Here is a 25,485-nt window from a genome sequence, read left to right on the forward strand (position 1 = left end):
ATATCATTGCAATTAGATTATTAGTTAATGAAAGGGAGCAAAGGAAAGGATGGAGAGAGAAAGGCTAACTGGTACACAGGTCTGTTTGACTAGCAAATGGCTCCATTTCCTTCGGATCTAGTTAGTACACAGACATTGCCCAGTAATCGTGTTTACGATCCCAGGTTATGAGTCCAGCAACACCGACGGTCAGAACTAGGAGGCTACGAAGTATAGACAAAAAGCATGTTTCTGACAAAACTGGAGGATCGCAACGAAACGCTGTTGAGAACCTACAACCAGGGTCACAAACGTGATTGCAAATCCACACAGTCATAAACGTCACCGAACCTGAAGGTTTCTTAACTCCATAAACTCCCCACCCACAGTCTAATTCTCACAGACACACGCATTCACGTAACTCCTCCTTCTGCCTGCTACGAAGAGTTTGTGGCTCCGGAGGACCATTCCCACCATAAAAGGTAAACAATCGCCGGGGACAGCCCCGATCCAAGGGACCTAAACCCACCCAGCCGCGCTTCCTTCCCAGCTCAGACTTTCTGAACCCTGAGATTCGGAGTCAAGAGCCAGTTTTTCATTTGGCTGAGCACAGGTCTCGGGCCGCGAAGGACTCTGGGAAATGTAGTTCAGAACGAGAAAGCACCGGCTGCTTTCGGATTCTTCTCAGTTGCAAGTTGCACCCCCAGGCTGTGAATGCCAGGCCTTGGGGAAGCGGCTGCTAACCAAAACCCGCCCAGGCCCAAGCCGATCCCCCTGCCGCAGCGCCGCGCCCTTACCCGAGCCGTGGCCACCCTCCGGGCTCACACACCGAAGGCCAGACCCTCCCGGCGATCCGCTGGGCCCTCTGGGAAGGGCTGCCCTGCGTTTAACGAACCCAGGTTTGTGGAGCTTCTCCCCAGCCTAGTGGCGCCGGGCCGTAGCCCCGGGGTTGTGCGCCTTGGGCGGCGTTGGGTTGTGGGATCGCGGCCCCTGGCCGAGCTGGGCGGTGAGTCCCCGGAAGCCGTGAGCCCGGAGGCCAGGACTCTTTGTGCTGGGTGGGAGCCTGGGCCCTGTGGAGCCAGCGCGGGTGTGGATGGAGGACGGGATGCCGGGGGTTTGCAGCGGCCGTGGTGCGACTGTTAATTTGCTTCTCATCCTTTATGTGCCTTTACGAACATGGGTGCACAGGTGCTGACTGAGATAATGAATGAATGCATTGATGAAAAACTCTGAGTGGAAGTTAGGCGGGTAGGATTGTGTGGGGAGATGTGGGAAGACAGCGTTTGAACGAGTGCTACTTTTAGCTGTTTATAATCACTGAACATTTTTTTAAAATATGAAACATCAGTATCCCCAGCACTTGACTGTTTTCGTCTATTGACAAAGCTGTCTTGTGCGCACGACAGGCGAAATTCATTTGCCTTGCTGCCCCAATTCCATTCTCCAAACAGCAAGATATAGAAAAGCACAAAAACTAAGAATGATTCAGTTCTACTATTCAGTCGTGCAGCTCCTGACACATTTACTTCTTGAGTATGAACACGTGAATTTATGTGCTCATGTAAGGAGCAGTAACATTATATATACAGTTCTGTAACTTAAGGCTCTTAACAATTGATACTGTTAACATTATTGACATAATTAGAAACGTATAGCATTTAAACACACACACACACACAATTTCTGTTTTCAACCTCTTGAAGTTATAAACCAGATTCATAAAGAGCTGTTTGGCAATGCTGTAAATACCCTGTTCCTCCCACATTGCTTTGTTTCCTCCCTCCCTAAGCGTGGCTTTTAGAAGTGGAATTGATATGTTAACAAGCATATCCTTATTAAAACCTCCCTAAATCTGAACACTTGTTCCCAATGCATCCTACGGTATTACTGAAATAATCATCTCGATTAATATTTCAGTAATATTGGAATAGAGCTATGCCCTAGATAGCAATGAAGACTGTAAGTAGCAGTCATCTTTGCCCTCATAGTTATAAAATAAAATTTAGGTTGCAGTGAGAGGCCAAATCTTTTGGGTTCAGACTCCATCTTAGAGAGCCTGACCTAAGACTGCACCTCAAGTTAACTAACAGGCTGGTATCTAGAACCAGTTTCCAGTTTACCCCCCGCCCCACCCAACGAAACCTGCATGTAGCACCAGATTCCAGGTCACTTGCCAACAAATCTGCACCCCCAGATTACAAGCCTGCCCCTGACATTTCACTTCCTAACTACCGCCCATCAGGAGGGAAACAGAAGTTAAGTTTATGATTTGGTTCCCAGCACCAGCCAATTATGTTAAAGGCCATAATGGACCCCCCCCCTCAATCAGATACCCCTTCTTCCTCTATAAATGCTTGCTTAAAACTAGGCTCAGGGTTCCACCTTCCTGCTGTGTCAGGGTTGGCAGGGAGCCCAAGCTCAAGGCCCTAATGCAATTGCATCCGATTCAACTCCTTAGTGGTCTTTTTGGGGGTTCATAAAGGTCTCATGGCACAATGGCAGTGCTTGTCACTAAAGTCACTTTTGCTTGTCAATAAAGGTCACTTTTGTGATGTGTTTTCTAAGGTGGCGCTCTGTTTTCAGCTTTCACTGTCAGAGTTCTTCCTGCGCTGAGGAACCGTTTATAAACTCAATATTTATTGAATGTCGGACCTCTACCAGTCAATTGTTGGTGTGCGGGATATTGCAGCAGACAAAGGAGGCATCCGCCCGTCCCCCAGCTATCACGATGCTTACGTTGCGGTGGAGCAGATAATACACAAAGTAAGTAACCGTGAACTCAATCAGATGCTGAAAAAATAAAAAGAGTCAGAATAGGAGGCCATTTAGAATTAGAGATGGGAGGTAGAGTCTGGACGGAGGGCCAGGGAAGACACAGCAGAGGAGCTACAGACGACAGGCGGAATGGAGCAAGGCGCGCACACAGCCAAGGAAGGCTTATTCCACACAGGGAAGATGCAGTTGTCAAGGTTTTGACGTTTTCATGCCTGCTCGGATGAAAACCCGGGCCGTGGCTGGAACAGCAATGGAAGGGGGACGCTCAGTGGGGGTTGGGGGGCGATCAGAGGAAGTTGGGCTTTGTAGACCTTGAATGAGACCGGAAGTATTTTGAACGTGTGAATAATCAGATCTGCTTAATGGCAGCTTTTGCTGCTCTGGTGACAGCTGGAAAAGGAGTGCCGAAGGGGTGGGACAGAGGGGCGGGACAGGGGAGCAGAAAGACCAATTAAGAGAGTCTTGGAATAGTCTAGGGGAAATATGCCGGGCATGCGGACCAGCAGACGGGACTGACGGTGGTTCAGTCCGCACAGTGGGAAACAGCGCTAAGGTAGGTGGCTGTAAGAGCAGAGCCATCGTGTGACTGTGACAAGCCCCCACGGTGTTCATTTATATACTGAAAACATAAGTTAAGGATCTGATTCGCTTTGGCTGTTTTGTTTGTTATTTGAGACAGGTTTTCCCTGGGCAGCCCTGGCTGTCCCGGAACTCACTCTGTAGATCAGGCTGGCCTTGAACTCAGAGATCTGCCTGCCTCTGCCTCCCGAGTGCTGGGATTAAAGGCGTGCACCACCACTGCCTGGCTAAGAACTCAATTCTTGAGAAGTAAGGAGATATGAGATTCTGGTTTGGGATGTTGTGTGTGCGGTGTGATCTCTTATCCACGCTGAAATGTCCCATTGGCTGTTGTACATACAAGGGTGACATACAGGAGTCCTGGGATGAGGAGTTACCATCCAAAATGATACCAAAAACCAGAAGAATGAATGAGATACTTACAACAGAAAAGGTAACAGTGGAAGACCTACTGGGGTCACTCATGCCATTGAGGGGTACTGGACAATCAGCCAAAATGGCTGACAGAACAGTCAGAGGAAACTAGGTCAATGTATTACCCTCCACACAAGGAACAAATCTATTTTAATGAAAACCATTATACAGAGAGGGTACTGAGAAAGGTGGTATGTTGGATTTGGCAACCCACTGGTGTCTCAGGAAACAGTTCTGTGGGTTATGGAGTCCGATAATGAGAGAAGAAAGACTGAAGAGATCAAATGCAGACAGCTCTTAATAACTTTACCCCCACACAATACACATACACCACAAAAGGTAAATAAGATCAAAATACACTGGGTGAAATTCTCGGAGAACTAAGCAGAAATGAGGGAGATAAATGAATGTCCTTACGTAGTCGGAGTCCATCGGATCAGAGGGCAGAGTGCGCCTTAGCTTGGGAGATGATCATACTAGTAGAGGAAAGGAGGAGGAAGAGAAGAAAGAAGAGGAGGGAGGGAGAGGATGAGGGGAAGGAAGGAGGAGAAAGAGGAAGACAGATGGGGACGGGAAGGAGGAAGAGAAGGAGGGGAAATTATCGGAGCAAGAGAGAGGCAGCCCAGCAGCTGTGCTGGGAAGGGCTTGTAAACTCTACACTTCATGGTGACGGGATGCAGGAAGACCAGCCTGTTTCAGCAGAGACAGGAAAGAGGTGTTAGGGCTTTGAAGGGAAAGAAAAACAAAACAACACCAGCACTTTAAGCCAGCAGAGATAATGTGAAAGAGAGGCAAGGGGGTCTTCAGTTAGGATGAATTGATATTTCTATTTTGGACTTTTGAAAAAGCTTTATCTTGTAACCAGGCATGGTGGCACACACCTTTAATTTCAGCACTGGGGAGGCAGAGGCAGGCGGATCTCTGTGAGTTCAAGGCCAGCCTGGTCTCCAGAGTGAACTTCAGGGACAGCCAGAGCTACACAGAGTAAGACTGTATTTAAAAAAAAAAAAAACACATAAATGATGATAATAATAATAATAATAGTACATGTAAAAGACAGAGTCCTACAGAATCAATTCGATGTCCCTTAATTCTATAAGTGGAAAGAATTTCCTCTTTTTTTATAAAAAGTGTCCTTAATTTTAAAAGTTGATGAGGGAATTGTTTTCTTTAGGAAAGTATTTCAGTTGGTGACAGCAGAAGAAATAATACTACTAACAGTGACAGTCCAACTGTCACCTCCATCTCTCCATCACATCCAGCTTTGCTCTGCTTACAAGATTCCCCCCCCCCAACCATAAATGGAAACTCTGCTCCCTGCTCCCTTACCTCAGCCCCTTCCAGGCTCAGCCGGGATTGTCTTTCATTGCCTTTCTAGTCTCAGTTCTTGGCTTGCTCAGTTCAAAACTGACAGTCTGGCTACAGGGTGGCTCAGTGGGGAAGGCCACTTGTTGCTCTTGCAGAGAACCCACCTTGGGTTCCCAGCTGCTACACAGCTAGCATCGGTCCCATAACTTCAGTTCCAGAGGGTGCAAAGATACTGCACACATATGATGTATGTGCAGACAAAATACCCATACACAAAAAGTAAAAATAAACCATCCCCTTCCCTTGCCAAAACAGGGTTTGTCCTGTATCCCTGGCTGTCCTGGATCCACTCTGTAGACCAGACTCTACAGACCGCCTGCCTCTGCCTCCCGAGTGCTGGGGTTACAGGCGTTTGCTGCCATGGCACAGCACAAATTATTTTTATTTATGTGTGTCTTTCTTTGTGTGCACCATGTATATAAGTGCCTGCAGGGGCCAGAGGTCGGTGTCCAAGCCTGTGGAACTGGAGTTAGTTACAGATGATTGTAGCCGTCCAAGGGAGGTCCTGGGGACTCAACCTTAGTTCTTTTCAAGAGAAGCGTATACTTTTAACCACTGTGACATCTCTCCAGCCTCAAACTCAAACCCAAGGGGTCAGGATGAGGTCTCTCCACAACTTCTTCCTGCTGAACAGGGGTGACAGAACTTCCTTAAAGGGGTGGGGAGGGGTAGGAAAATTAGAAAAATTGGTTAGACTTAAGAAAGCTGGCTTAAGCGTCTGTTATCCAGTCTGTGTGCTTAGAAGGCAAGGGCTTGACTGAACTTTTGACGGGATCTGTCCGAAAGTTTGGATGAAGCAAAGTCATTTGGAATTAATAGCAATTCCTGAAGCTGTTCTGGAAGCGAGTCTTTGTCCAACATCTGGAAGCAGGGGCTGGAACAGCAGGTCAGTTCAGCATCTCTGAGGATGAATCTTGCCAAAGCAGTACATTCTGTAGCATATGAGTCTCACAACAAAAATTTTAGTATTATTAAGATATTTATATGGATTGTGCAAGGAGCACAGATCAATTAAGGATGAATTTTTGTTCTTTGTTTGAGTAGATGAAAGGCAGCTGTCTTTTTTATGAGTTAATTTGATTACTACCGTGACCAACCAGACAATTTTATCTCTCCTAGAGGGACAATCTGCTTGATGAATTTCCTCAGATTTTGTTTGAGAGATTTTTAACTGTTGAAAGGTTAATTATGTAAATTACAAAATCTGATATACAGTTAACGTCCAGCTTATTATATTTGTCAATTGGTTAAAGTATTCTACCACTTATCCTAACTTAGAGTTTATAATTCTATACTTGATGTATGGTCTGATTTTAGCTTGTATTACCATCTGAAAACCATCCTTTTAAATCAGTAGCAACTTCCTCAATGCTAAACAACTTAAGTCTGATTATGAGACTATAATTAGTCTTCAACCCTGTCAGAAATCTGTGAATGAAATAAATATTTCCTGAAATTATAGGAAGCATAAAAACATAACTTCCAAACTTAAATTGTAGACAATCCCCTATTCTTCAAAATGTCAGAGCACCTGTCTTCAGCCTTCTGGCCCATGATCATGTGACAGATCTCAAACGCAGCAGGAACTATAAAGACTAGCTTACTCTGTCTTGGCAGAGTGAAGTTGTCACCTATCCCACATCATATGTCCCTTCCTGGACACTACTTTTTGTCTGTAGATGAAAGGACTGGTTTTTGCCAATGGCTCCCTTGCCATAACTAGAGCAACTCCATATGGAGGTTTTGATACTCAGTTTCTTCTTTGCACTGTGAAGGGGGTGCTGTCAGGAGAAATAACATTAAATGTCACATTCTCTGCTTTCTAATGTTTTTGAAGACAGTCTAGCCATGTAAAGTATATCTGAGCTATTAAACCTGAACTACTCTTAGCTATTTCTATTTGAATAGTATTGATGACAGTTTATTATGATTAAATCAGAATTTAATATAACCATGAGTTTACTATTTGCTCCCCTTCCCCCCCTTTTTAAAAAGATTTGTTTATTTATTTTATGAGTACACTGTAGCTGTCTTCAGACACACCAGAAGAGGGCATCAGATTTCATTACAGATGGTTGTGAACCACCATGTGGGTGCTGGGAATTGAACTCAGGACCTCTGGAAGAGCAGTCAGTGCTCTTAACCCCTGAGCCATCTCTCCAGCCCCGCTTTTTTCCTCTTACCCCCAGCTCTTGACCTACAATTTAAGATCAAAATCCTTAAAATATTTATTCATCTCTGCATTTAGCTTTGATTAAATTTCCTTCTACTTACTGTAAAAGCCTATTTCCAGGCTCTAAATTTGTCATACCAGGCTAAAGAACCCCAGAAATCCCACGTACACCATATTCAAAGAACCCGAGAGCCACCGTGGCATAGACTTTTAGTGCATTTTCTCATCCATTCTTACTTCTGTCTCTGTGTGCCTCTGTTCCTTACATCTGAGATGAAAGGCCTAGAGTTCTTTATTCCATGCATATTTAAAAACATTTGAGCAATACAATATATTTACCATTATACTCCCTCCTATCCTTGAAAAACAATTAAATCAAATCGCATTTATCTTTATTCTCTGTTTACCTGGCTGTAAAAAGAAGCTGGTCACTTCTACAGTTTGTCTCTGTTGGACTTCCCAGCAGCCTGTCTGTATCCAGCAGGGGCCCCAGTGCTTCTGAGCCCAAACTCTTTGTATAATTCTGAACTGCGGGAAGAAACCCCCACGTAGCCTGGTAAGGAGCCAGCTCTCCCCAACTCCTCGTCTTACATCATGGCATGTGTGTTTTCCATCTGAGAATTTCTAAATAATTTTCCTTTTAAAGCCAAGATTTCATTCTTTTTTTTTTTTTAAGATTTATTTATTTATTTCATTTATATGAGTACACTGTAGCTGTCTTCAAACACACTTAGAAGAGGGCATCGGATCCTATTGCAGATGGTTGTGAGCCACCATGTGGTTGCTGGGAGTTGAACTCAGGGCCTCTGGAAGAGCAGTCAGTGCTCTTAACCATCTCTCCAGTGCCCTCTAAATTTTAAATGTGAGTTCTTGCCTACCATGTTGTGTGCTCTGTAGCAGTGAATTGTTCATCTGCTTTGATCTCCTAGCAGGTCTCGTAGGCTCTGTATTCACCCTGGAGCTCTGGATTCACGGATGAAAGACACACACTCAATGTTTATATTTTGATATGCCTTGACTAGCTCAGTGGCTTGGCACTTCCTGAAACTCCCGGAGGCCAGCACACTCTCCCTTCTGGTATTCCTGAGTTAACACTTCCAGAATCTGTATTTTATCTTTGCTACGCTGTTCCTTCTGGGCAGCCCTCCCGTGGGCCGGCATCTCGCCCTCCTCTCCTTCACAGTGTGGTCAGCCCTACGCCCTTCTCATGGCAGAATTCCTTATTCCCCTGCATTTCTTGCCCAGGAATCCTAAAAGTCCAGCCTTCTTCACCTGCCCAGCCATTGGCCATTGCCTCTTTATTGATTAATCAAAAGCCAATTAGGGTCAGGGACCCTCAGCATCTAGACATGCAAATTCCCGTGTGATTTTGGGAGCCAAATTAAAACAAAGCATCCGAACCAATCCTTAACACAGCAAAACATTATGCCTACATCCCGCGTGCCACCCCACCCCACCTTTCTGTTCTCTGAACTTGTTAGGACTGGGACCAGATCTGTCATCTCTCTGGAACATTCCTGTACAGTTTTACATAAAACACTTCTCCTTTTGGCATTTCGTACGTACACATGTTGCATGTGTATCATGTGTTTTACTTTTGCCTCGGAGTTTGTTGTTTTCCACCGTTTTGCATTTGTTTAGAAAGTGTCTGTTGCCGCCTGCTCACTGATGTTTCCCCTGGATTTGTCAGTTCTCCTGAGCAGCACAAAGACCTTCCTTGTTTCTGTTCAGACTGTTCAGTTGTTCACGGTGTCCCCTTTCTTTCCTAGGTTCCACTTCTTTATTCTCCCTAAGTCTCCATTTTCCACTGGTGACCTCACATACTAACCATGGTTATAAAACTCACTTCACAAACGTTACTCTTCCCTCCCTAGAGAATTGCTGTGCGAGGTAATGAAACATCACGTCCCATCGCAGTCCACACCATAAATGCTGGTGCACTAGAGAGCCTGACATGCCAACAAATAGTACTGTTGCCGAGCGGTAAATGCCACCGTCTAGGATGCAGGAGTGTAAGTCTACACAGAAGAGCGTCCCAGCCAAGTAACAGGGGAGTTTTGACTTAAGAACAGGTGGCTTTGGAAAAGGAAAGGTGGGGCTGGTTGGAAATCAGGAGATGGTTTCTAGGCATGGGAACAGGTTGTGTGTAGTGACTTCTCGTGGTCAGGGCTGTGGGTTTTAAGAAGGCATTTCGTTGTGATAGGTGATGTTCCGCTTCAGGAATAAAAGACAAGGCCAGTGAGGCATTTAGAAATAAGTCTGTATAACAAGCTACTGAACAAACGAGCAGGAAGTGTTTTATAAATATAATTTTAAAACATTTATAGGGCTGGAGAGATGGCTCAATGGTTAAGAGCACTGACTGCTCTTCCAGAGGAACTGAGTTCAAATCCCAGCAACCACATGGAGGCTCATAACCATCTGTAATGAGATCTGATGCCCCCTCCTGGTGTGTCTGACAGCTGACTTGAGGTGGGAATGTGTGTACCATCCTCTCCACCAATGAGAAAGTGCTGAGCACAAACACCCACCGGTTCTCTGCTTCTTGACTGGATGTAGTATGACCAGAGACCCCATAGGCTCCTGCTGCCTTGAAGTCCATCCACGAGGACGGGCTGTTAAAATTGGATGTTCTATGCCCACCCCAGCTCTAAATAAAGACACGGAGAGGAGATTTATATTTATTATGAATGCCTAAGGCCTATGCTTACTACTCCACTGGGAGTTTGATGGTGCTCCGGTGAGTATATGGGCAACACAATCAGACTTTTTTTTTTTAAATCCCTCTTTTTCTTGAGGAGGGGGGAGGTCACAGGGTCGGGGAGCAGACATGGGAGGACTGGGAAGTGAGTGTGACCGAGTGCATGATGTTCAACTCCCAAAGAATGAAAATATTATGTTGGGGAAAAAAAGACATTATATGAATAAAAAGATGAGAAGAGACCCTTCTAGGATTACAGGAAGGAAAACAAAACTCCATCCAGAATTCGATAGCAAGCAAAACTGCCCCTCCAAAATGAAGGACTTGGAGATGCTGTCAGTGTATTTGACCAGCCTCATCAGAGAAGCATCTTCTTGCAGCTGATGGGCGTTGCTACAGGGACCAGCCACTGGACAGTGTGCACAGGTGCGTTTCTCACCCCCTCCACTTAAGGTAGAAAGGTAGGAAGGCTGTAAGAGCCAGAGGCGGTGGATGACTCCAGCAGACAGCATTTCTAGGCACATCTGGGCTGACGCACATACGAATTCACACAGTGGGTGACCGCATGCGGGAGACTCGCACAAAAATGTTGTCAAGCCAGAAAAATCTCATCGCGGAGAAGCAGAAGCGAACAGGAAGTCCCACCGCTGGCCAAGAAGCTGTTTGCAACTGATGCCTGCTGGGAGAGGGGAGATCTGTGCTGTGGCACTAGATGCCACAATGGAGAATGGAGTGGCACTGTATGTATTAACTACACTCAAGGGCAGGCCTGATGCTCCGAGTGACACAAATGGATTGCGGGGTTTTAGTTTTCTGTTTTCTTTTGGTTCATTTTCTTTCTTTTAAATAAATGAACATAAAGGTGGGAAGGTGAGCAGGGAGAACCTGGGAAGACTTGGGGAAGGGGAAAAAATGTGATCAAAATTCATGACAAGGCTTCACTATGAAGCAGCTCTGGATGACCTGGAACTCACTTTGTACACCAGGGTGGCCTTGAACTTGGATTGATCCCCCTGCCTCTGCCTCCCAAGTGCTGGATTCAAAGGTGTGTGTCAGTACACTTGATTTTTTTTTTTAAATGGCAGAAATGGAAGAGGGGGCCAAGCATAGTGTCACATGCCTTTTATTCTAGCACGTAGGAGGCAGAAGCAGTTGGATCTCTGAGTTAGAGGCCAGCCTGGTGTACAGAACATAGTCCAGGCTAGTCAGAGACAGATACACAGTGAGATCCTGTGTAACAATCAGTAGCGTTATAAATGTATGCAAGAAATTAATTTGGCTGCAGTTTTTCTTAAACCGAGCTAATTCCCAAGTAACAGAGAGACTACAATTTATTTACAAGTTAAAAGCATAACCATTAGGCACTATACTTCTAATACTCTTAGCTAATCTGGCTACCTCCCAGTCAGAATCCTCAGGATTTTGCTCACATTTTAGTATCGGTCTTGTTTTGGGGGCTTCAGAAATGTTCTCCCAGAATGTCTTCCCTCACTTTCCGTTTCTTCCCCTCCCCTGACTGGCAGAGGTCACACCCTGTTCTCTCTTCTGCCCAGCCATTGGCTGATCAGCTTTTATTGACAAGTCAGAGAATAAAAGAGGGGCAACGTTTACACAAACTTGAAACAGCAGATTCTTTTTTAATTTTTTTTATTAGGTACTCTCTGTATTTACATTTGAAATGTTATCCCCTTCCCCCAGCCGTTCCCGTTCCCCCTGCCCAATACCTTCACTCGCTCCCAATCACCCTCTCCATCTCAGTGCCTTGGCTTCCCCTCACTGGACCAAAGGCCCCTTCTCACATTGATGCCAGACCCTGCTATTCTCCGCTACATATGCGACTGGAGCCCTGGGCCTCTCAATGCGTCCTCAGTGGTTGGCGGTCTAGTCCATGGAGCTGTGGAGGATTTGATTGGTCGACAATGTTGTTCTTCCGATGAAGCCGCAACCCCCTTTAGCTCCTTCACACCCCCACCCCCACCCCAGCACCCTCGCCGGGGTCCCTGTGCTCAGTCTGATGGTCAGCTGCAAGCATGCTCAGGAGCTGAACCTGTTCTGCGTGGGGTGAGACGAAACCATGTGTCTTTTCGTTTACATCTCTAGGCTTCCGCTGGGGCCTTGTACCAGTCAAGGTTCTCCAGGGGAACAGAATGTTCGTTCTTTACATAGGGGGTTTGTAGAGAACCTTACAGGTGGTGGTCCAGCTAGTTCAACAATGTGTGTCTAGTGATAGAAAGTTCAGGAATCCAGTAGTTGTTCAATCCCTGAAGCTGGATGTCCCGGCTGGTCTTCAGTACGTGTTGGGGTCCTGAAGAAGGCAGCTCTAGTGCCGGTGAAGGAATGGACTTGCTAAAGCAAATGCGAGAGCCGGCAGGCAAAAAAGTGAGAGTTTCTATGTCCTGACTATAGGCTGCCAGCAGAAGGTGTGGTCCAGATTAAAGACGGCTCTTCCCACATCAAAAGATCCTGGGCCTGGGTTGCTGTTTCCACCTTCTGACAGCTCTTCCGGAGGGCATTCTAGACTGTACGGGGTTGGGGTGGATGAGGACCTCAGAGAACATAAACATCAGGGAAGAGAATGAAAGCGCCATCTCTTGGCCGCCTGTCCCCAGTCCCACGTTTATTTTTCTATCTGCCTAGATTGAGGAAAAGTAGGTTTGTGAGAGAGGTTCCCTTCCTCACAGCCTTGATGGTTGACAGCACCTATTCTTCTTTCCCTGTGTGTGTGAGCCTGTGTGAGTGTATGTGGACATGTCTCTGTGTGTGTGGGTGTGTGTGACTCTGTGTGAGGGTATGTGGACATGTGTGTGTGACTCTGTGTGAGGGTATGTGGACATGTGTGTGCAGTCACCCAGGAAGACTTGCCTTGGAGTTGGAATTACAGGCATTTGTGAGCCATGGGCTGTGGGTACTGGGATCCTAATGTGGTCTTCATGGTAGACTAGCACGTCTTAGTTATTGAGCCAACTTTCTAATCATGTGATTACCCTGTCATATTTAATGCCTTTCTCTTTTAGATCTTTTTTTTTTTTTTTTTTTTTTTTTAGATTGTGGAAGATAAAGAATTAATTCTCCTACCCACCAATACTTCTGGTACATAGTACTAACAGACATTCCAGTCCTGGTGATACATTGCCTTTAAGTTCCCATTTAATAGCCTCTTTTGTAAATGTCTCAGTGCACTAAGGCAGCCTGTATGTCTTAGCTGCTTCCTAATTGTCCCGGCCCCATGCCTCTGAGCACCCCCCAGATAACTCTTGTTCCACACACCCTGCTCTCAGCTCCAAAGCATTGTTCTAGTGATCCTTGTGGCTGCCTATTGCTCAGTAATGTGAAGACTTACATATGAGCACACTGTAGCCATGTGGTTGCTGGGAATTGAACTCAGGACCTCTGGAAGAGCAGTCGGTGCTCTAACCACTGAGCCACCTCTCCAGCCCATCTTCTGTATAGATTAAAGCTTAGGCCTTCTGCTTGGGCGATCTCCCTCCCAGCTGGCTCCTCTAACTTAACCTGACTATCTTGCCCATGACCGGTCACTTGGCTAGTTCTATGCCTTTCTGCTCTGCTCTGGTTCGTCTTTTCCCCCTACACCTCTGCTTTAGAATCTCTGGCTTCTGCTTTCTTCCCCCCATCTTTCTTTCTGACCAGAAGTTCCGCCCCCTACTTCCTGCCCAACTGTCGGCCATCTTTATTATACCCGGTCAGCAGTGAGTCAACCTCTGACACAAGTCTAGGTCGCCTTTAGGAAGGACCAATATTAACAAAAGAAAACCTGCTGATGAGCCATATCCAGATCCCGACAGCATTTAAGTCTCTGCCGGTACAGAATCAACTGTTGGAAACACCTTCACACGACGTCAAAAGTGTATCCCAGCAAATTGTAGTTATCAATAGTTTTCTGAAACCACAAGGACAACCATGTTTTAATGACTTCTGTTTTTTTTGCCAGCTCGGCTTGCTCAGGACGTCCCTCCCTAAAAAGAAGAGGAAATGACCGAGTCCGAGGTAAATTTTAAATATTGTCTCATCCCCTGCCATGCCTTTAGGAGGTCTGTATACATAAAACTTTTTTTTTCCTCCAGAGGAAGTAGCATTAAAGATTAAAAACTAAGGGAGAGTTCACATGTGGTTGTTTTATGAAGTGGTTCAGGGAGGTTAGAGCTACGTCTCAAGTTTTAGCCTCGTTCTCTGAGGTGAAGTAAACCAGGGGTCAAGTTTAACATGTCACTCTCATTATACATAAGGCTGAAACAATTAATTTCGTCACAGTAACCAGCCTCCCATTGGTGCCTGGGTCAATTGGTACTTTGTGGCTCTTTACAGTTGGTAAGCCTGTATTTTTTGCTTATCCGTTTTGACTAAAGATGAAATCGTGTCTAAGTAGTTCAGAATCAAAGGAGTACAAATGAACATCTGCAGAACAGTAAACACAGCTGTGCTGCCTATGGTGGAGAATTGCGCAGGACTAAGGGAGTGTCTCTAAATGGTCTGGTCTAGCGAGGCAGTTGATGGAGCCCCCGCACTGCTGTAAGGGAATGTATCCAAACAGCCTAGTGCTGCAGAAATCCCATCAACACAGTGAAAGAATCTGGAGACATTACACACCAACTGACCCCATTCTTACGAAGTTTGTAGCTGTAGTTGATTAAACCACTCTAAACTTCCCTTCCTCGATACTTGAAAGACACACGCATGCACACACACACACACACACACAGCCTTATATTTAATACGCCCTAAGCAGCTCAGTGGTGAACTGAACCTCCACATGGCTAACACACACCCCCCTCCCATATTTCTGAATTATTTCTTCCTAAAACCTAAATTCTATCCTGGCAGCCCTGGCCTGCAGCCCTCCATGATCCTGGATTTATACATGTTGGCTGTCTCTGTCCTGAACTTCTCAGGCTTCTTTCTGCTTCCCCCAGTGGTGGGTCTCCTGCTTTTTCGGTCCCCATGCCCCAAATTCCTAAAGTCCCTCTGTCTCTCTGCCCAACCATTGGCTGCTGGCACTTTATTTGCCAATCAGAGCCAGCTGAGGGCAGGGATTCTCGGTGTCTCACATGCCAAAAGCTTGTGCAATTTTGGGGACCCATAAAGCAAGCATTAAACCAAATCCACAACAAAGTTCAAACCTGCAGAGGTGTTAGAGTCAGAACAGTGAGCTGTGTGTGGCGGTGTATGGCTGTAATCTTTGGATGGAGAGAGTTCAATGTCATCCTTAGCTACAAAATAGCATGTTCAAAGCCAGCCTGAGTAACCTCTGGAAGAAGGACGGTTACTCGAGTAACTGGGAATACTGAAAACATCTGTATTTGATGGGTCACCATGTTGTAAGTTATAAAAATGTCAGTCATGAAGACTCTCATCTATTGACTTACTGAATGCAATCCTCACGTCACGGCATCTTTATCTCAGTTGAGGTAAATACTGAAAGCCTCCTTTCCCTGACCGTGTTTCCATCCCTGCCGGCTTTTCACACCTCTAATATTTGCCTCGGGCACCCTGTGGTAACTTCCAAAGTGAACACACTGTAGCCGGCACAGGGTCAAGAAATGGGATTGCTGGCCAGTGAAATGAGAGGAAAGGACTTGCCACCAGTTGTGAAGACATCAGCTCAGTCTGGGCCCCATGTGGTGGGCGGGAAGGATGGAGTCACGTAACCCATGTGATCTGCCTGTGTCGGGATTTATGTTCATGTGATCTGCCTGTGTCGGGATTTAATTTATGTACATGTGATCTGCCTGTGTGGGGATTTATGTATACATGTCATCTGCCTGTATCAGGATTTATGTTCATGTGATCTGCCTGTGTCGGGATTTATGTTCATGTGATCTGCCTGTGTCAGGATTTATGTACTTAATATTATGTCTACCAGATTCATCCACGGTAAGCTGTTATGTAGTTGTAGCTCAGTTTCTCTCACCTATGAACGAACGAGCTTTATTTACACACATCCCCGACAGGAACTTAGTTGGCTTTAGTTTTAGGAGATTACAAATATGAACGGTGTGAAATTTCTCATAAATGCCAGGTTGTACAAAAAGCCCATTGTTAAGGAAAACAGATTGTCCAGAGTGATCCTGTGTCTCGGTGTGCCCAGTTACCCAAAATAACCTTTTCGAGTGTTGTCATTGGTTTATCTTGTGCTAATAGGAATTGAACCCAGGGCCCCGTGCATGAGCATTCTACCACTGAGCTAGGAGCGTCCTCCACTTAAAATTAAAAAAAATGTTTTGTGTATGTGTGTGCCTGTTCAGGTGCCCTTGGAGTCCAGTGAGGGCTCCGGATCCTCTGGAGCTGGAGTTGCAGGCAGTTGTGAGCTGCCTGACGCGGATGCTGGAACTGACCCCGGCCCTCAGTAAAAGCTGCACGTGCTCTTAGTCTCTGAGCCATCTCTCTAGCCCCGTATTTAAAGTTTGCCTTTTCAATATAAAGTGGACTCATTTGTTGTCAAAGGAGAAACTCAAAACTTGAGTACATAAAGTCATATTTGTGAGGAAGACGACGATGGCGGCAGTTGCAGGCACCCACTGCCAGGGAGCTCTGTAGAGTGTGAGAGACCCAGGGAGGCTCTGAAGGGTGGTGCAGAGCCCGCAGTAGCTCTGGAACAACTATGGGGGGAAAACAGGCCTTATGGGAAGATGTTTCTAAAAAGTGGACTCCGGGCTGGAGAGATGGCTCAGTGGTTAGTGCTGGCTGCTTTTCCAGAGGTCCTGAGTTCAAATCCCAGCAACCACACGGTGGCTCACGACCATCTGTAATGGGATCTGATGCCCCCTTCTGGTGTGTCTGCGGACGGCTACAATATACTCATACATTAAATAGATGATGAAGGTGGAAAGATGATGCGGTGGGGGGTGGGGAGCAGTGACGGGGAGGTAAAGGGAATAAATGGGAAAATAAGAAATTGGAAAGATGGTGGAACAGACCCATCCATGGCACAGAAAGATGAATCTATACCCTTCACCACTGCATCTCAGCCAGCAAGCTGCAAGCACAAAGGTCGTACCTGATGAACCATAGGGCAGCCAGTATTGATGAGGAACCATGGCGGCCTGAAGCTCTTGCAGAGACAGGTCATTACTGAAGAGGGCTGGCCTGCATCATACAAGCTCGACAGTTGTGCCTGGTGAGCTGTGGGGCTGCAAGAACCAAGGACAGGGTGGTGTGCAGCGGCCTGGAGCTCCCTCGGAAATGTGCCAGTACTGAGTAGGGCTGGTCCTCACCCCCCCAGCATGGAGCCTCTGTGGCTGCAGCCTCTGCTGCTTGCACTGCTGGGGGATTGAGAGCCTTGGGCACGGAGGCTGGAGAGATGGCTCAGTGGTTAAGAGCACTGGCTGCTCTTCCAGAGGTTCTGAGTTCAATTCCCAGCAACCACATGGTGACTCACAGCCATCTGTAACGGTATCCGATGCCCTCTTCTGGTGTGTCTGTACTCATATAAATAAAAATTAATAGGAAAAAAAAAAGAGCCTTGGGCAGTGGTGCTTCCTATAGGTCACAAGCACAAAGGTCAAGCCTGGTGAGCCCGGGGACACACTGCCTAGCCACATCATCGCCCTGACTCTGGGCAACAGCAGGTTATCAGAGACGAGTCTGGGCGAGGGTTCAGTATTTTCGATGCTTCAGAAACATTGGAGTAGATTGACGGCTCATTGCAGTGAATATTTGCATGTAAATCTGTTTGGGCAAAAAAATAACTGTGACACACCGCAGTTTCCAGTGTCACTATGATGAACTTGTATGTAGTAGAGAGGCGGGAAAGATGGAGACCCTGATGACAGATGTAAGAGACAGTTGCTGTGGACAGGGAACGTGGCTGATGGTGTTGTGGTGTGTGAAGAGATGTTAGGCTGTTACCACCAGATGGGAGTGTATGTGTGTAGTCTGTATGTATCTCTATGTGTGTCTCTGTGTGTGAATGTGTGTATGTATGTGTCTATGTGTGTGAGTATGTATGTATGTATGAGTGTGAGTGTGTATGTGTGTGGTGTGTGTTTGTTTGGTATGTGTTTAGAGTCTGGGTAAGTGTGCTGACCTCACGTAAGGATGGTTCGGGACAGTAGCATCCTAGTGATTACCAGTATGATGGGCAGGATCGAAGCTTCCTGACATGGTGAATTCACCATGACAACAGGCAAGGCCGAAACCGCCTTAGCACACTGTGTTCACCATGGTAACGGGCAAGGCTGGAGTTTCCCAGGTTTGCTTGTTCGCTGGGTGTCATTTATTGCCGAACAAACTCCCACCATACATACACAGCACTGGCTCTGTTCTCTAGTAACCGGATAGAAGCTGTCAACGTTGCTAACACGACATTCGCTTCATTATGTTTAGAAAACGGGCAGTGCTTTTCATAGCCCCGTCTTTCTGAATTACATCTGAACAAGGCTTGTTGTCACGCGCCCACGCTTCCTGCCTGTAGGAACAGGCATGCAACAACAAACAGATTCTTCTGCGGACAACCTTTATTGTACAGCACTCTGAGCAGGGGACTTCCTGAGCAGGAAACTTCTCTCTGAGCAGGGGATCTCTCTAGGTGCTTGCCTGGTGGGATCTCCCGAAATCTCCTCACGTGGGGGAGAAATGCACTGCTTATATATGCCTAAGAGACTTGTGTTGCTACCTGATTGGTGCATCCTCCTGTAGCTCAATTACGTGCCCTGAGATTGGGCTGTGACTTATGTGGTTGCCAAGCAACACAAGGGGAAAGGTTTTTGTAGGCTGAATAATGGGCGGGAAGCTGGCGCCATCTATTGGCACCAACGGCTTCCTACAGCTTGTTGTGTTTTTCGTATACCATGAAGACGGATAACTTCAGGTTGAGCGTATGTGTGTATTGTATTGTCACTGGGATGTGTATTGTCACAGGGACTAGTTACCTTCAAAGATGTGGCCATCGATTTCACCCCAGAAGAATGGAAGCAGCTGGATCCTACTCAGCGGAACCTGTACCGGAATGTGATGCTGGAAAATTACAACAACTTGGTCACAGTAGGTAAGATAATGTAGATGGGACTTTTAAGTGTTGCTGAGCCTGACCTTGAGATGCCTTGAAGATGGCGCTGTCCCTGCCGCAGCTTTCAAAGGAAAATCTTTGGTGGCATTTCAGGGCACACCATTCTCAGAAGTTAGTATCCCTGGCTTTCCCAGGCCCACCTCAGAATCCTGGGTTGTTTCTGTTGCTGGTGTGTGATGCCCAAACCGATGTCCTTTCCCCCCACAACAGGCCCACCGCTCACCAAACCCGATGTGATTTTCAAGTTGGAGCAAGAGGAAGAGCCATGTGTAGTGGAGAAAGACGTGCTGAGGAGACACTGTCCAGGTCAGTGGGAGGAGCCAGGCGGGTGAAGCTAGAGGACCAATAAATGACTGAGCTGAGATGTTCCAAGGTAGATTCCCAAAGCAGGTAGTAACAGTTAAGTGGTGTGGACGCATTGAAACCACGATGTCATTTTGCTTTAAAATTTTTTAAATTACATTTCTTATTTGTATACACACGTGTGTGGGTGCGGGTGTGCTATGGTGCACATGTGGAGGTCAGAGGACAAGTTGTACGATCAAATTTGGGACATCAGGCATGGTGGCAAGTGTCTTTACTTCCTGATCCATTTCATTAGTCCAAGGTGTTTTGTGTGTGTGTGTGTGTGTGTGTCTGTGTATGTGTGTGTGAGTGAGTGTGTGTGTGAGTGTGAGTTTGTGTGTATGTGTGAGTGTGTATGTGTGAGTATGTGTATGTGTGAGTGTGTATGTGTGAGTGTGTGTATGTGTGAGTGTGTGTGAATGTGTGTGTGAGTGTGTGTGTGTGTAGATATGCATGTGGAGGCCAGAGGACAACCATATTCTGAGGTTTTGGGAATTAGAATTGTTACATCATTTTGGCAGCACACGGTTGACCTCTTAACCTTTTTCTTTTCACCTGTTGTTATTGTTGTATTGAGACAGGGTCTTACACAGCCCAAGCAAGTCTTGAACTTGCTCTGTTGCTGACACTGATCTTGAATTCCAAGTTCTTCTGCCTCTACCCCACAATGAATGAAATTTAAAAAACCAAATATTGTAAAGATTGCATTAGGGCTGGAGAGGTGGCTCAGTGGTTAAGAGCACTGGCTGCTCTTCCAGAGGCCCTGAGTTCAAATCCCAGCAACCACATGGTGGCTCACAACCATCTGTAATGGGACCTGATGCCCTCTTCTGGTGTGTCTGAAGACAGTGACAGTGTACTCACATATACAAGAATAAATAAACCTTAAAAAAAGATTACATTAAAATAGGAGATGTGCATTTGAAATTTGTTTACTTGTGGGAACATTGTTTTTCAGTATTGGAACAGAAATCACCAGTGATATTTATTGCCGTCTATTTTAGGAGACATTTTGGGAATTGATGGGCGGCAGAAAGCCCAGGACAGACTCTCGAAACAAGTTTTCAAGGGAACAGTGGTGACTTATGAAGCCACTGACTGTCCTAAGAAATTCGCAAATATATATTCTCCAAACTCGGAGTCCATTCCTTCCAGACACGATTCCGATGACCGTGACAGTGTTGGAGAGTGTTTGGAACCTAATTTTGGTGACCATGATACTTTCACACCGCCCTTGCCAGAGGAAGGTTTTGAATGTGAAGACGATACGGAGCCGTTTCACACCAGCTCGCCCCATTTTGTGCTGACCCCGTTCAAGTGCAATCACTGTGGGAAAGGCTTCAGTCAGACCTTGGACCTTATTAGGCACCTGAGAGTTCACACTGGGGGGAAGCTGTACGAATGCCACCAGTGTGGGAAGGGCTTCAGCCACAAGGAGAAACTTATTAACCATCATAAGCTTCACAGTAGGGAGCAGTGTTATGAGTGTAGCGAGTGTGGGAAAACTTTCATTAAGCTGTCAAATCTCATGAGACACCAAAGAATCCACACTGGAGAGAAACCGTATGTGTGCCAGGAATGTGGGAAATCCTTCAGCCAGAAATCTAACCTTATCGATCACGAAAAAATCCACACTGGCGAGAAGCCGTACCGATGCAGCGAGTGTGGCAAATCCTTCAGCCAGAAACAGAGCCTCGTCGCCCATCAAAAAGTTCACACTGGGGAGAAGCCTTACGCGTGCAATGAGTGTGGCAAAGCCTTCCCTCGAATCGCTTCCCTTGCTCTACATATGAGGAGTCACACTGGAGAAAAACCATATAAGTGTGATAAGTGTGGGAAATCCTTCTCTCAGTTTTCCATGCTCGTTATCCACGTGAGAATCCACACCGGCGAGAAGCCTTACGAGTGCAGCGAGTGTGGCAAAGCCTTCTCCCAGAGCTCGGCACTCACTGTACATATTAGAAGCCACACGGGCGAGAAACCCTATGAGTGTAAGGAATGCAGAAAATCCTTCAGCCACAAGAAGAACTTCATCACCCATCAGAAAATTCATACTCGAGAGAAACCTTACGGCTGCAATGAGTGTGGGAAGGCTTTTATACAGATGTCGAACCTTGTCCGGCACCAGAGGATCCACACGGGAGAAAAACCGTATCTGTGTAAGGAATGTGGCAAGGCCTTCAGCCAGAAGTCAAATCTCATCGCACATGAAAAAATCCACTCTGGAGAGAAACCCTTTGGGTGTAACGAGTGTGGGAAAGCCTTCAGCCAGAAGCAGAACTTCATCACCCATCAGAAAGTTCACACGGGCGAGAAGCCTTACGATTGTAATAAGTGTGGGAAAGCCTTTTCTCAGATCGCCTCCCTCACCCTTCACCTACGAAGCCACACGGGAGAAAAGCCTTATGAGTGTGACAAGTGTGGGAAGGCCTTCTCCCAGTGTTCGCTGCTCAACTTACACATGAGGAGCCACACGGGCGAGAAGCCCTACATATGCAACGAGTGTGGAAAAGCCTTCTCCCAAAGAACCTCCCTTATTGTGCACATGAGAGGCCATACCGGCGAGAAGCCCTATGAATGTAACAAGTGTGGGAAAGCCTTCTCCCAGAGTTCCTCTCTCACTATCCACATCCGAGGTCACACGGGCGAGAAACCCTTCGACTGCAGCAAGTGTGGGAAAGCCTTCTCTCAGATCTCGTCTCTCACGCTCCATATGAGGAAACACACAGGAGAGAAGCCCTATAACTGTATTGAGTGTGGAAAGGCTTTCAGCCAAAAGTCCCACCTTGTCAGACACCAGAGAATCCATACTCACTAGAGCCTCCGGGAGCACTGAATGTGGGCACCGCCTTCCGGTGAACTGAACACCTCGTAGCACACCACACTGGTAGTTCTGTACTGACAGCAGAAAAACCTTGTGAAGAACCCATGCATTGGTTAGAGGCTTCCCACTTCAGTGACCGATTGTCTGAGAAAGCTGAGAAACCTTGAACAAACACCCTCCGATAGCAATATTCTCACTCAAACCTGAAAGAAAATATCTGCTGTGAATCAACATACTTGAGCTCCTTGTCAGCGTAGTAAGCAAAAAGCAGGAACAATAACTTTTCTAGGCAATATGAGACGATGAGGAAACAGGTTTTCTATGACAATGTGTCAGGAAGAAAGTCTGAGGTAATTAGGTGACGTGCGTACAAAGTTACAACACGTGCTGATGAATTAACAGGCCACGTGAAAAGCAAGTTAGAAAATGCTAAGATTATTAAAATTCTCCTCCTTTGCTATACACTTTCATTCACAATTCACACATCGGTTGTAAAGAATGCCATGAACTGATTTCAGGGTAACACGGCAAGGGAAAGGACCACACATAGCAAAAACAAAAAAACACACCAAAAAACCCAAACAGAACGACAACCAAAACCATTTTTTGACAAAACAACCAGGGAAGGTGCTCACTACTAGACACTAAACTATTTAACGTTCTTATTTAAACTCTTTCGGGTGAATAAACTATTGGAGACAAATGAAAATCCAAGTTTCTATATGTGTGGTGCTACTGAATCATTGCAATAAGTCTGGCCTTGTTCCATATGTGTACAAGTCATGTGGCCCAAACATGTTACTTCTTAGACATAGACATGGCCCCGCTGACAGGGTGCTTGCTATCAAGCCTAATGGCTGGCTGTAATCCCCAGAATCCACATGGTGGATGGAAGAACTGACTCCCACACTTGTCCTCTGACCTCTAATGGCGCCCACGTGCATGCCTGCGCACACACACACACACACACACACACACGTGTGTGCACACACATACTCCACTCCAAACAGGAAAGGTAATATTCTAAAACCATGGTGGAAATAAAGTAGAATATGTTGCTTTAGAGTAAGAGTATTTAAAAAACAGAAAACTCACAATCATGGAATAGTCTATTTCTTTTAGTGTATTGGACTCGGAAGTATCCATGTACGTGTGCAGAGATTTATCTATAAATGTTCCCTGATTTATGGCTTGGTTTGCTCTAAATGATATGTAACGTTACCATCCATCCATGCGGAGATAGACCAGTATGTTTATTTCTATGACAGGACACTATACTTTATTTAAAATATACAAAAGTCACATGTAGTTAATGGATAGATCACAATAGTTTGAGAGGAAAACCCAAAATACTCAAACATGGTAAAATAATTGTAAGTTAATAAAATAGTTCAAAAAACAGTATCGGATATGGCTCATGGGTCCATTTATGATATTAGTTGCCTTTGAGGTTGTAGAAAGCTTTTATGGGTATTGTTATACTGATATGTAATACTTCTTTATTAAAAGAATAAAAGCAAATATTATCATGCTAACGAGTCTGGTCATCAAATTAGTTCTGAGGCTTTAAAGGGCCTTTAATTTAATTGTCTACTTTTACTAGAGTAAGTCAAACTGGTGTTGGAATCATGGGCTTATAGAACTCATCTTAAAATAGCATGAGCTATTTTATATTTAATCCTCTTTACACAAGCCTGACTTTAAGATGTCTTGTTTTTACTATGTTATGGTTAGATCTGGGATGTTTCCCCCAATGACTCATGTGTTGAGAACTTGGTCCCCAAAACAACAGTGTTCAGGGGTGATTTGGTCATGAGGCTTCTGTCCTCTTTAAAGTTGAATCCACTTACGGGTTCCTAGCTGATACCAAAAGGTGGGACCTGTGGGAAGGGATGCCTCCTCAGAGGAAGTCGGCCCTGAGGCATGCCTTCAACGTAGCAGCTCATTTCAGTTGACTTTTCATAGACATTCTTGTCATAGTAACAGGAAGCTGACCAACTCATCAGAACCTTCACCGGGATGATGGCAACCAACAGGGTAAAACATTTGAGGCTAGTTTAAAAACTTTGAAGCATTTATCTTCAACCTAGCTCCTTTCCCAGTTGAAAGCAGTAGAGAAACAAAAGACATTAGTTGTTGGAATAATCAACTCTCAAGTTTAAAATGTAAGGTTCCATTGCATTTGGGTTTCGGTCCAAAAGAAAGAAGAAAGGGAACTGTACACAGCCTCTCAAGCCAGAGGCCAGCGCCGGCACCAGCACCAGGCAGGAGCAAAGCTCAGTGGATCTCGGCAAAGCCGCTTTGAGTGTCTAGATTCCTTGTTTTCTTTTTAAGCTATGTTTTTTTTGTGAGTGGTGGTTTTGTGGGTGGTGTTGAAACAGTTCTGGCCTCGAACTCATGGCAATTCTACTGCCTCTAACCTTCTGAGTGTTGGGTTTGGGGGCACGTGCTACCGTAGTGCTGTGTGGTTTCTGGATCTTAACTAGAAAGGCATATCTAGGAGATTTCTGTGTGCCAGATGAAGACTGGGTGCAGGTAAAAGTTCACTTCTGGCTGTTGGGGTTAAGTTTTGCACTGGTCCTGTAGGAAGAAGGCTGAGTATTCAAACCTGCCTGGTAATTCAGACACTGCAGGATTAAGACTTTTTAATATATCTATCTATATATATATATATATAGATAGATAGATAGATAGATAGATAGATAGATTGTATAGAAGTACACTGTAGCTGTCTTCAGACACACCAGAAGAGGGCACCAGATCCCATTACAGATGGTTGTGAGCCACCATGTGGTTGCTGTGATTTGAACTCAAGACCTCTGGAAGAGCAGTCAGTGCTCTTAACCAGCATCCCTCCAGCCCATTAAGACTCTTAATTAAGACTCAACTATTAGTTTTTTCAGACACAGAAATGCCTGTGACATTAGCGCTGTGCATAGCTAGCAATCTGAAGCCCTAAGGCCACGCTTTTCTTTCCTGCTTTGTCCAGCACAGAGAGGAATTATCAGTCACTTTCACAATTTTCTACTCAACAGGTTTAACCAAAACGTGCTAAGATGCTAGATACCTGGGTCACCCAGAAACTTGCCTTAAAAACAAATCAAAACAGCCTTCATTAGGAGGACCAACAGTGTGATGCCTGCGTGTCCTTTGACACATCATTCTCTGGACAACCTATGTCCTCTGTGCTACTAGAACTAGACATAGTGCCTTTATATCGATCCACACCACTTAATTAACTAATTAAGACTTAATTAACAAAGCATTTCAAATGTCGTTCTCTGGATCTTGTTCCCAGAGTATCA

At 45.7% G+C, this 25,485-nt stretch overlaps 1 protein-coding gene across 1 annotated transcript; it reads left to right on the forward strand.

Annotated features, from left to right (window-relative positions):
* The first annotated feature begins 742 nt into the window (after positions 1-742).
* Positions 743-23,629, forward strand: ZNF569 (zinc finger protein 569). Its single transcript, XM_080909116.1, has 6 exons — positions 743-878; positions 2,563-2,742; positions 13,939-13,994; positions 18,864-18,990; positions 19,222-19,317; positions 20,361-23,629. Exons 3-6 carry the CDS (start codon positions 13,980-13,982, stop codon positions 22,172-22,174), a joined length of 2,052 nt encoding a protein of 683 aa, XP_080765242.1. The 5' UTR covers positions 743-878; positions 2,563-2,742; positions 13,939-13,979; the 3' UTR covers positions 22,175-23,629.
* Positions 23,630-25,485: the final 1,856 nt, after the last annotated feature.

This window comes from Micromys minutus (assembly GCF_963924665.1).
Source record: "Micromys minutus genome assembly, chromosome: 32".
In the NCBI taxonomy this organism is placed as follows: Eukaryota; Metazoa; Chordata; class Mammalia; order Rodentia; family Muridae; genus Micromys; species Micromys minutus.

What these genes read in the sequence shown, in the direction of transcription:
- ZNF569 (XM_080909116.1), top strand. An exon ending in CAACAACTTGGTCACAGTAG is followed by an intron (nt 18,991 to 19,221) that starts GTAAGATAATGT and finishes CCCCCACAACAG; the next exon opens with GCCCACCGCTCACCAAACCC. An exon ending in GCTGAGGAGACACTGTCCAG is followed by an intron (nt 19,318 to 20,360) that starts GTCAGTGGGAGG and finishes CGTCTATTTTAG; the next exon opens with GAGACATTTTGGGAATTGAT.